The sequence below is a fragment of the Adiantum capillus-veneris genome, chromosome 7, assembly GCF_014529385.1.
Source record: "Adiantum capillus-veneris isolate H3 chromosome 7, ASM1452938v2, whole genome shotgun sequence".
In the NCBI taxonomy this organism is placed as follows: domain Eukaryota; kingdom Viridiplantae; phylum Streptophyta; class Polypodiopsida; order Polypodiales; family Pteridaceae; genus Adiantum; species Adiantum capillus-veneris.
In genome coordinates, this window is record NC_140937.1 from 82,166,288 (window position 1) to 82,178,586 (window position 12,299).

At 41.8% G+C, this 12,299-nt stretch overlaps 1 protein-coding gene across 1 annotated transcript in view; it reads left to right on the plus strand.

Moving 5' to 3' along the window:
• The window catches only part of LOC147454121 (phospholipid-transporting ATPase 1-like), a 44,533-nt gene extending 42,254 nt beyond the window's left edge, over window positions 1-2,279 (plus strand). The window contains exon 7 of the mRNA XM_086516127.1: window positions 1,864-2,279. Coding sequence (XP_086372253.1) covers window positions 1,864-2,065 — 202 coding nt within the window. The 3' untranslated portion in view covers window positions 2,066-2,279. The remainder of the gene's footprint in view (window positions 1-1,863) is intronic.
• The last annotated feature ends 10,020 nt before the right edge of the window (window positions 2,280-12,299 follow it).

Below are 12,299 nucleotides of genomic sequence, written 5' to 3' on the forward strand. Positions count from 1 at the left end.
CCTTGATCTCCGGAGTCATGATAGAAACTCAACTTTGTGTTGATGTATGCTCAAGTGCGTGCGTGCACTTGTGTGTGTGTGGTGTTGGGAGCATATGTTAGTACCTAGTTCTACACCCACTATTGGGTACTGACGACGTTAGTGGGGATGTGGTGGTATTTAGTCAATACTATGCATGATGGAGGTGATGGTTATATTGTCTTGTGGGTGACTACCATGGGTCTATACCTTGCATTTTTCTCTAAGGGTGGATCTGGGCTTATCCTTGATTCATCCAGGTATATTTTCTAGACGTATCGTGGATATGTAGACTTCACATTGTGAAGTTTTCGTCTGAGTTACGACCAGTTGATATTGTGCTAATTCTTTCCATCTTTTGTGGTGCGTATGCTGTATCAACTACCTCATTTTTGTGCTAATTTTTCCAATTTAGTGCCGGGCTTCATTACGGCCGAGTTTGTCCTTTATCTCCGGAGTCATGACAGAAACTCAGTACACTGAACTTTGTGTTAATGTATGCTCAAGTGTGCGTGCGTGTGTATGTGTGTGGTGTTGGGAGCATATGTTAGTACCTAGTTCTACACCCACTATTGGGCACTGACGACGTTAGTGGGGAGGTGGTGGTATTTAGTCAATATTATGCATGATGGAGATGATGGTTATATTGTGGGTGACTACCATGGGTCTATACCTTGCACTTTCCTTTAAGGGTGAATCTGGGCTTATCCTATATTCATCTAGGTATCCAAGTGCTGAAACCTGAAATCGCTTGTGGACTGGCTTGGATCTGCAAATGCGTGTGGTTGCCAATGAGGCTATGGGCGGAAATCTGAAAACGCTAATGCTGCTGATGGCTGAAAATACTAACGCTGATGCTGAGGCTGAGAATGCTGAGGGTTGAAGGTGTAGATGCTGAAAACCGCCAGGTTGATCTGCTATCGAAACACTAATGGGTCTGATCTGCTGGGAGTGGAAACGCTGATGTAGATCTGCTGATAGAAAAAAAAAACGCTAGAGGTGCTGGGTGTGCAGAGCGCTGGTTGCCCATGCACGGGGTAGTGAACTAATCTGATGGTTGCAATTGGTGAGCGAAGGCTCTCCTTTACAGGTCCTGAAGGGGTAGGTTGAGCAATATAAATACCCCATGACTACTAATAATATTGTCACTTATCAATAAATTCAACTCATTGATAAGAGGTGCTTCACATGCTTTTAAAACTACCTAGGCTCATTCTAATGACCGAAGTCCCTACATGCGAACACTTCCTAGTGCCTACACCTAGCAGACACTGGCAGATGTTCCTGTGGAATCAAAGGGTACGAATCCTCTCTAAAGTGCTTGGTCATGCAAGTCCTCTGAGAGGCTCACAAGGTTGCGAGAACACTTCCTAGGCTGTCCTAAACCCTAGAAGTAGGAGTTACAGCTTGTCCACATGCACATAGGGTTAGATGTCCACGTGACAATCTTGGTCTTTGGCGTGTAGTTGTATAGCTTCTTTCAGAGGCAGCTGTCATACTCTGAGCTCTCGCTTCCTTAGCTAGCCAGGACACTTTTCACTCTCTTAGGAGAGGTTTTTCTCGTGGCTTTTCAGTTTCACAGTTTTGCCCATGTGGGTAGTTGTATAAGGATTTTCCAGATGTTGCCTTAGGGCTTGCTTTGTACTTGCACGATCTTGCTTTGTACTCCAATCGTGTACTTGACCTCGGAATCATCACCATTTAGGTGTTTTGAGGGGTTTTTCAAGTAATAAAAGTCAGCCACTTTTTGTGTGTGTGTGTGTGTGTGTGTGTGTGAGAGAGAGAGAGAGAGAGAGAGAGAGAGAGAGAGAGAGAGAGAGAGAGAGAGAGTTGGTTTACCTGCAGGGTCATCCATAAGATGATCAGAACATTTGGCTACTGGTATGACATCGTTCTCATTGTTATACTGGCCCTTTTGCCGCGCTTTTTTGTGAAAGTTGTGGTCCAGAGAGTGTGGCCTTGTGATATACAGATTGCAAGAGAGGTTGAAACTATGAACAATGTCAAAGGATCTGATTTGAATCATCCTCATGCAGAGTTTGGATAATTTTAGCATTTCCATGAGCAATCTGGGCTGACAAATGTGAGTACAAAAGGTGCCTACCAACTTGTGTGTAGAGGTAACATTGCGATCTTGGTTGAGTGTACATTTAGACAGCCCTTTCAAGGGGATACAGAAGTCTATTTAAATTCATTGTAGCATAGTTCCTACAAATGGAGATCAATTCTTTAATCCAAATATGTTACAAAGATTTTGCAAATTGGTGTATTGAGTTTTGATGGTTCATCATAGTTTGTGTGGTGTGCTCCTTTGTGTTCCGTGACAACCCATACATTTGGTGTACCATGGCGTGAAACGTTTTATTTGAAATCCACAATTTGGATTTCTTCCTTTTGCCATTGCTTGCTTACCTGTAGTTAGGGTATAGAGTAACGGACTTGTTTTGAATAAGGAGCACGATGTACCATTGAAACTGCGAAAACATAGAGCAAGCTGTGGTCACCTCTTAATAGCCAAACATAAGCTTCTATTTGTAGTTATTGACTGCTGCTGCTCTCTCTCTCTCTCTCTCTCTCTCTCTCAGGCTTGTGGTGCTTGTAAAGGATTAGGGGCATTATGCTATTGATCAGCATCAAAGAAACATAGTGAAAATGTCATCAGTGAGTTAATTTGCTACTTAATTGTGGCTAGGAGGTACAAGAGTGCAGAGCCATTATTGGATTTACTGTCATTAAGTTGTCTCACAGAAATAGCCTTTACAAAGAGTCAAGCTGCAATTGTGTGATCATTTATGTAGCAAACCTGGACGTGTAGGTTGGCCTGTGATTTCTTAAACATTCTTGTGTGTGTGTGTGTGTGTGTGTGTGTGTGAGAGAGAGAGAGAGAGAGAGAGAGAGAGAGAGAGAGAGAGATTGTAATATCGCCCTTGGAGGTCAAATATGACCTATGAGACCAAGAAAAAAAACACTTTTGGTGATCTTCAAAAGAGAGTACATGGGGGGGAATCACTAGCTGTGGTTACAAAACTATGACAAATGTCACTTAGGAAGAGGGGGGAAGGTGGGTGGCTTGGGGGTTTTTGGAACCGGGAACTCCTCAATTATGGCCTAGCCGCCTCAATAGACGGCCCATTTGCTTGCCGCTCGTGCTTCTCGCACCTTTTGGAGTTCCTGCTTCTTTATTTTCAATTGGGCGGGGGTCAAGGCTTCGCTTATCCAAAGTGTGGTGCCCTTGAGGAGTCGTGCTTGTTGTAGAAGTGTAATGCGTGCCTCTTTAGTTTTGAGGACAAGGATGCCTTGGCTGGTGCGATTGTCGCGATGAAACTCCTCGATTGTGTTGGGATTGAACTCTTGGCTTGATTAAGCTTGTCTAGTGTGGATGTGCAGTCATCCTCCTTCCCCCACCAGGTAGAGGGCAAGCTACCGATGTGGACATAGAGTGCCAGTCCTTCCTGTTGGCGGCGTTCTTACATGCACTCTTCTACCTTGGAGGGAACACCGACGGTTGCTTCGTGGATTTGGGTAGCAAGATTGGCCACACTCCTGATGAGGGTTTGCTCGACTTGGCTAGAAGGTCGTCCTTGTTGGCTCTTTTTTGTGACTCCAAGGAGGAGAGACGTGTTTCTAGGACGGCAAGGCGCTCCTTGAGCTCCGCGTTCTCGTCTTTTTAGTTCTCGGATTTGAGCTTGAAGGTGCACTTACGGGTCCACCCGTGGGGTGGGCACAAAGAGTCTCGTTCGCTTGATTGAAGAGAATGACCCTCCGTGTTACATCTTGGCTTGTTGGGAGATTTCTCTCGTGGGAACAACCCCCTATGTTTGAAGAAGAGCTTCAATCACCCCTGTGCTTGTCGCCTTCTATTTCCCATTGTTGACCAAGATTCAGTGGTGCTGTCGAATACAGATAGCGTAGATGGGGGCTCCTTACTGACGAGCTCTGGCTACTCCCTCTTAGACAAAGTTGAACTTCTTGTGGCCTGGGAGAAGCAACAAATGTCGGGTAGATTATCTTGGGCATGGGAGAAGGGTAGAGTTGAGCTTATCCCCCCCCCTAAGGGTTGCCCCTTGCACTTGGGGGAAACAAGCAAAGACGAGAGAGGAAGGAGGAGGAAGACCTTACGGTTGCGAGAGAGAGAGAGAGAGAGAGAGAGAGAGAGGAGCAAACAAAGATGTAAGCATATCAAGAGATAGAGAAGGTAGAGGCAAAGAAACACCTAAAGCAATTGATCAAGAATGCTTGTCAAGGGACTCGAATCACATTAGTGCATGACAAAAATTGCCATCGCATGTACTGATTCACCTTCTAACTTACCTTTCAATTTGGTACATTTGAATCCTTATGAGTATCAACCATGTTATCCACACTAGTACAACTCTTACCAAAAAGGTACTTTCCACTCATGGGTCTTATCTTGGAAGTAGTTTGCACATTAATTGAGTTACATGCAAACCATCTATGCCATCTTCACTCGGCCCCGCAAAAAAATAGTAAATTCATTAACATATTTGTCACTTGGCCATTGTCCAAAGTCAAATTACCATTTTCATGTCCAATAGCTTCCACTTCGTCGCATCTACAACATCCCACTTTCGTGACTTTGCATAGCACCTCATATTTTCTTTGACTCTGTTGGAATTAGGGTTGCAGGAAAACACACAACTTGGAGAAGACAAAGGAAGCTCAAGGGACACAATAGAGTGTGTGTTACTTAATGTGCAATGGAAAGATAGATAGCCATAGAGTGATGTGCGTATACTCAATGCACGCAGGAAAAAACCTCCTAAAGAGGGAAAAATGCCCCGGCGGTCCTAAGTGTGTTCACACACATTACTACCACATGTATATGGTAACAAATCCCCTTGGAGTGATGCGGTGAACAAGAGCTGGCACATGAGTAAAGGGAAGTGCCATGCCTTGAGGACATGATTAGCCCGCAGAGGGGAGTAGGCCCAAAGCTTTGCGGAAAGCTTCAAACTTCTCATGAGACAATGCCTTTGTGAAAAGATCTGCAAGCTTGTCTTGTGTTGGCACATAAGCCAAGTTGATCTCTCTTGCTGAGAGCCTCTTCCTGACATAGTGGTAATGCACCTCAATGTGCTTTGTGCGAGCATGAAAAATTGGGTTCCTCGCAACTGCCAATGCGCTCTGACTGTCAGTGTAGATAGTGTTGGCAGTGTCTTGTCTAACATCCAAATCAGCCATAAGGTGTTTGAGCCATACACACTCAATTGTAGCTGTGAAGATTGTCCTATACTGAGTCTCACAACTTGAAGTGGCCACAGTAGGTTGCTTCTTGCTCAACCATGATATACATGAGCTGCCAAGCATGAAACAAAAACCACTTGTGGACACTCGCATGTCAAAACAACCAGCCCTGTCTGAGTTCGAAAAAGTATGTAAGTATGATGGCAATGATCTCCCCTTGGGATAAAACAAGCCAAGAAGTAAAGTGCCACTTAAGTAGCGGAAAATCCTCTTGACAGCTTGCCAATGTGTCTCATTGAGACCAGTGATCAAACAAATCATCCACATAAAGAACAACAATAAGAAGTACATCTCTCTCACGCTTGACATACAATGTGCTTTCTGTTGGATTGTTACGAAAGCCTCGTTTCCAAATAAGTGTCAGCTTTCTCATACCAAGCACGAGCAGATTGCTTCGACTCATACAAAGCCTTCTTACATCTGCACACTTTGTCCTCTTGTCCTTTCTTGACAAAAACCCGAGGTTGCGTTACATAAACTTCCTCAAATATGTCACCATTCAAGAAAGCAATAACAATGCCTGACTGATGCATCCCAACCAAAATGAGCTGCCAATGCACATAGAGAACGAACAGTAGTCATACGACAAGAGGGAGCAAAAGTTTCTTCATAATCTACGTCTTTTTGCTACACATGGCCTTTTGCAACAAGTCGAGCCTTATAGGGATCAACCTCACCATCCGGCTTGCGTTTCAACTTGTAAACCCACTTTGTACCAATGGGCTTTTTGCCAGGAGGAAAATCACATAAAGTCCATGTGTCATTTTCTATAAGTGCATCATATTCTGATTGCATGGCGACCATCCAATTTTCTGAATTCTGTGCTTTATCAAAAGACAGAGGCTTCTCAACATCATGTAAGCTAGACACATCCAAAGCATAACAATCTGATGCACAAGAGGCATGGCGAGAACCTGATCGAGTACGACTAGACAAAGGTGCATCCAATTTACTGTCACGCAAAGTATGCACCAGCCATTTAGGCATACCTCTAGCTTGCTCATTTTTAGCCATTTCCTCATCAAGTACATCATGTACATCTGCATCAGTAATAAGCTAATCTGTAACATTTTCAGATATCTCCATAGGTTGTACATTTGCCTAATTGGAATTTACATTCGTACTTCCACCACTTAAAAGAGACAGAAAAGTGTCATAAATGTCCTGTGAGCTTACATTACTGTCTTTAATACATGACTGCAAGGGTTGAACAAAATCTTTCACAAACACATCCTCTGAAACCAGAATACACTTTGTTTGTGGATGATACAAGCTGTAACCTTTGCTTTCAGCACTATAACCAACAAAAATACATTTGACAGCCTTATCATCTAATTTTTTGCGCTGTGTTTGTGGCACCAAATCATATGCCAAACAACCAAAAACACGCATGTGCTCAATAGAAGGCTTTCTATCATGCCATGCTTCATATGGAGTAATAGACTGCAAGGCTTTTGTAGGACATCTGTTTAGTACATAAGTAGCACATATGATGGCCTCAAGCCAAAAAGGATGTGGCAAAGCTTGACTTTTGACCATACACTGTGCCATTTCCGTAAGTGAGTTGTTTTTCCTTTCAACAACACCATTTTGCTGAGGCGTATAAAGCACTGTATGTTGGTGTTTTATCCCACGACTAGCTAGAAATGCATTAAATTTATGAGACATATACTCCCCGTCTCGATCCGAACAGAGGGTGCCTATAGTACATTTTGATACATTTTTAGCCATATCCAGAAATTGTTTGAAGCACATAAAAACTTTGGACTTTGCTTTAAGCGGAAATACCCATGCATGTCTGGAGTAATCATCAATGAAAGTCACGAAGTAAAGATAATTTCCCAAGGACGGAATTTGCATGGGCCCACAAACATCACTATGCACAAGCTGCAACTTGCATGTGGCCCAAAATCAACCATCCTTTGAAACTTAGAATGCTGCATTTTACCCAACATACAATCTTTCACAAGCATGTTTAATAGGTGCTTCAAGAGGCGGCAAAGAAGCAACCATATCAGGTTTTTGCAAACGTAACAAACTGGCAAAATTCAGATGCCCAAAACGTGCATGCCGAAGTTTTGCATATGAAATAACCTTGGAATGCACAACTGCATTTGCAAAATTCTACCCATACTTATCATACAAAGTGAGCTTATGTAGCCCACGACATAATATGCCAGATGCAATCACCAAAACTGAGATTATGGACTGTACATCTATCGTCCGCAAACTTGACTACAAGTCCAAGTCTAGCAAGTGCAGATACAGACAAAAGATTTTTCTTGATCCCAGGTACATAAAGTGCATCACAAGTCTGAAAGAACTACCATTTGTAGCAGTAAGCACAATCTATCCAACTCCCTTAACGGGATAAGAGGCATTGTTGGCACGTGTCTGAATTCCCATGAGGGACATACTCGAGAGGTGAACGATTCACGATGTGAGGTAATGTGCTTTGTAGCACCACTGTCAAAATACCACACATGTGAATCTGCAGCAACTGACATCCATGCATCATGAATAACACGATTGTAAGTGCACTCTGTACTAAAAGCCCATTCTGCATCAACATCAATATCACAGTCTCCTTTCACAGAAGACTCAACAATGGCTGCATTTGTAGTGGAACCAGCATTTGCAGTGGAACCACCCTCTTTCTTCTTAGCCTCTTCGGTCTTCAACTTAGGACACTGCTTGATTAAGTGATCATTAGCTTTACAATAATGGCAACACATCTTCTTTTTTCCCTTATCACCAAAATTTTTAGACGAAGCAGAAGCATTAGGACATGTGATTTTCCACTCGCAAAAGAACCATAAGAAGTGGCTGCATTGCTGTTACCACCCTTTGTTTGAGAAGCAATAAAAGCCTGTTCAACTGCACGCGGTCTAGTTCTGTTTTTTCTGGAAAGTGACTCTTGCAATAGCAATGTGCACAATGCATCAAACTTCACAACTTCAGTATTTCCTTGGGTCATAAGTCTCCAAGTATTATAAAAAGTCTGGTAAGAGTTTGGCAAGGCATCAAGAACAGTCTGCACAAGGGAATTGTGTGAAATGACTTCACTTGTAGAAATAAGTTGCTCATTGATATCCTTGACACCATTAAGGAAAGTTTCCATATCATCTTCCTCATGTATAATCTTCGACTCCAACTCTTTACGCAACAATGAAATTTTTGCCTCATTGCGGCCTGCATAAAGACTAGCCAGAATATCCCAAGCCTGTTTTGCAGATTTCACTGAACGAATGTGAGGAGTAATGGTGCGCTTCATAGACAACGCAATCAATGCATGAGCATGCACATCCTTTACATCCCAATGACCTTGTTCTGCAGTAGGCAAAACAACTCTAACAGCAGCAATCCTTCTAGCAAGACTTGCAGCATCCTCAATGTTGCTTACATCCTCAGAACTAGGACGTACATCAATGCCCTGCACAATATTCTAGGCGCCCTTTGACACAAGAACATGTTGCATCTGTAAGCCCACATAGGATAATTGTCCCCATCCATTCTGTCAGTAGCAAACATCTTGAATACATTTGTGTTGTTGTCAGCCATGGTAAATGTTGCACCTGATGTGAAAACTGTCCGAAAAGAGGAGAAACAAAGCGGGAACAACACGTGCTATATAGCACAAACCGTAGAAGACTGTAAGGGACATGTTATGTAAAAAACGGCACTGACAAAAAGTTTGCATAAGATGACGAAATAGCATGTGCAGTATTGCATGTAGTGGAAATGGAGGCCGAAATGAGCCCGAATCTGAGCAGACTCAGCTCTATGAGCTCTCCCAAAAATTTTGTCGACCTGCGAACGCTCGCCAAATCTCACTGAATTAAGAGAAAGTGACCAGGCGTGTGTTGGAGCTGCTGGCTATTAAGCCCGGGAGAACGCAACCTATTGTGATACCGATTGTTGGAATTAGGGTTGCATGAAAACACACACACCTTGGAGAAGACGAAGGAAGATCAAGGCACACAATAGAAAGTGTGTTACTTAGTGTGCAATGGAAAGATAGATAGCCCTAGAGTGATGGGCATATCTTCAATGCACGGGGAAAAAACCTCGTAAAGAGGGAAAACATGCCCCGACGGTCCTAAGTGTGTTCACACACATCACTACCACATGTATATGGTAACAGACTCTATAGTTTATTATTCACATATGTTTCGTACTTCATGTATAAATATTGTTCCTTGATACAAGGAGATACAATAATAGAGAAGTTCTATTACCATGCCAGGTAGTTTCTTTCAATGTGCATATTTGTACGTGAAACAATGGGTATAATCTCCTTGATGTTGTTTTATACTGACTTCTAGCTTGAAATTGGTCATGTGTTTTGATGTGCGCAGCCTTATGAGGTTGGTCTCTTAGGAGAAACTAGAGTTCAATACCCTTCCACAAAGCTAGAAAGCACCACAATGGCACACACTCTGCACCCATGAAGTAAACTACAAAGAACCATTGTGGAAAGCAAAGCAAATTACAACTGAAAGGTTGGTAGAATAGTAGAAGAGGAGTCTCAAATATGGAGAGTAATTGTTAGTGTCGAGATGAGTATCATCCCATAAGGGAGAGTAAGGGCATCCCACCCAACCATAGGGGTTACATTCACTTCTGTTGAGGTTGTTCATAATGAGAATACTTTCATGTGCCAACAATACCTTTATGTGGTCAAGCGATGGTTAAATTGTACTTAATATTGCGAGTGGCAACACTTTCACACGTGCTTATGCAATTTATGTACCAAGGAAAACAAAGAATTTATTGTCTCTTCGTCTTGTTGTAAAATCTATGGATGCTAGATGTATTGCTCATGATCTCAATTTAGGTGATACAATTGTGGATCTAGCACTTTCTTTTTATGAGTTTTTAAGTCCAATGTAGATGATAAGTGTCTGGAAGATTCAACCTACACAATTTAGGTTGTTTCAAATTCAAAACTATAGCATGCATGTCCTTGTCATTTGAATCTTGCAAGTTTTCTATGTTTGCATGAATCTAGTATGGTTGCTTTGTTACCCATCCTTGAGGACCTATATATATATATATATATATATATATATATATATATATATATATATATTTGTGTGTGTGTGTGTGATATATTTTGGGAAAATGCAGCATTCTAAGTATCCAAAGATTTGTTTGTGGGGGCCACTTGTAAGTTTCAACCCAGTTGTAGTTAAATAGGTCACTTATGGATTTGGCATGGTGTAGAGTCAAAATCCAAGTTTTACCACATGCATTTTGGCTTGATGATGTCATGTGTGTTGCCTATATTGCCCCACTGAAGCTTTCTAGTTTATCACTCTATCTGAGGCTTAGCATGGCAATAAAATTTGTATTGCCTATTTGCATGGCTTCAGTTGCTTGATCTTTAGTGCTAAAGCAATTTTTTTAAGTGTAGTGTTGTTGATTATAGGGCATAAAGCAAGTGTTATACCATTTAGCATCGTGGAGGGGCATGTATGAGAGAGAGAGAGAGAGAGAGAGAGAGAGAGAGAGAGAGAGAGAGTGTTGCTAGGTCACATCAACAATTGCAAGAAATTATATATTTTAAGACCATCCACACCATGATGCATTATCATTATGTCAAGGAGGGACTCTGTGGAAGAGAATCTGCTTGGCTCATGTTGCCATGCAATTGTCTTGCTAACCCATTCACAAAGGTTTTTTCACCCGAGAAATTTGAAGCTTTACAAAGATTTGGGCTTCTGCACCTTTTAATTGACGAACTATAAGACCTTGTAGTTTCCTATAATTATTGATGGAAATGCAGTTGCACAAATGCACGCGAAGATGGAGAAGATGAAGGAGAAGCTCGAGAGCACACAATACAAGAAGTAGTCTTAGTGAGTATGCAATAAAAAGATAAGGCTTTCCCTAGAGTATCCTCTTTCAAAACTTGAGAGAGAGGGATTAATGACAAACAAGGCATACTTTGCTCATAGCAAATGACCACTGGAGAGGTTCCCTAGAGAGTGTTGGTGAAAGTATTTTCTTTCCAATTAACTTGTGGATCAATCTCATGGACCATAACACTTCATAAGAGACTCATGTAGGACACTTGGAGGGCACATTAGTTTATTAATGTATGAAACTAACAGAAGATGTGGGTTCTTTCTTAGGACAATCTCTTTTCATGTGACCTTTAGTGTCACTTAAACCATCTTCTTTCTTTTCAACACTTGGTCCTTTCTTAACCAAACTCCTACTATTCCTTGAGTAGATTTTTCATGAAGTTTCAACTTAGGGGTTTTGTGAGTTTTAGGCTTTCCTTTATTATCACTATTAGATGAAGAGTTTTGTGCCTTATGTGTAGAGGAAGATTGAGAAGACTAAGAATTACTACTGTTCTTATAATTCTATTGGTTTTGAGAGTTTTGCAGGGTACTTGAAGGTGACTTCTTCTTCTCTTTGGGCTTACCTTTGTTGTGCTTCATTTCTTGCTCAAGAGCGATTCTGACACCGTCATTGTAGTTAGTAGGGGGCGAGACCTTCACATCGTATTTGATGTACACGTTTAAACCAAAGAGGAAGGCCTCCTTGTTGCGATCCTCATCCGACTTACGCAATTGAACACCAATTTGCAAAATGTGGTTAGAAAAATACATAACATGAGTTCCATTTTGCTTCAGGCCTTACCGATATTCTTTTAACCGATCAAGGTACTGTGGTGCCATAAAATGATCCTTAAGATTGTCTTGGAAATTGAACTAACTGTAAGATAGTAGTGCGCCATCCATGACATGCTCAAGATGCTCCGCCAACTATGCCGCTTGCCACTCTTACCAATTACTGGCATCACTCGAAAAATACATGGCGGCTGTCAAAACTTTATTGATATTTTTTTTCGTGTTAGTGGCAAAGTAAACGTTAAATGCAACCAAGAATAAATCATAGACGCATCCATCTTACCATCATACTTCCTGAAAGTTAACTTTTTATTGATTGGATTGTTCGAGTCATCATCTCTACTTGGTCTACATGATGAATCGTCAGCCTCC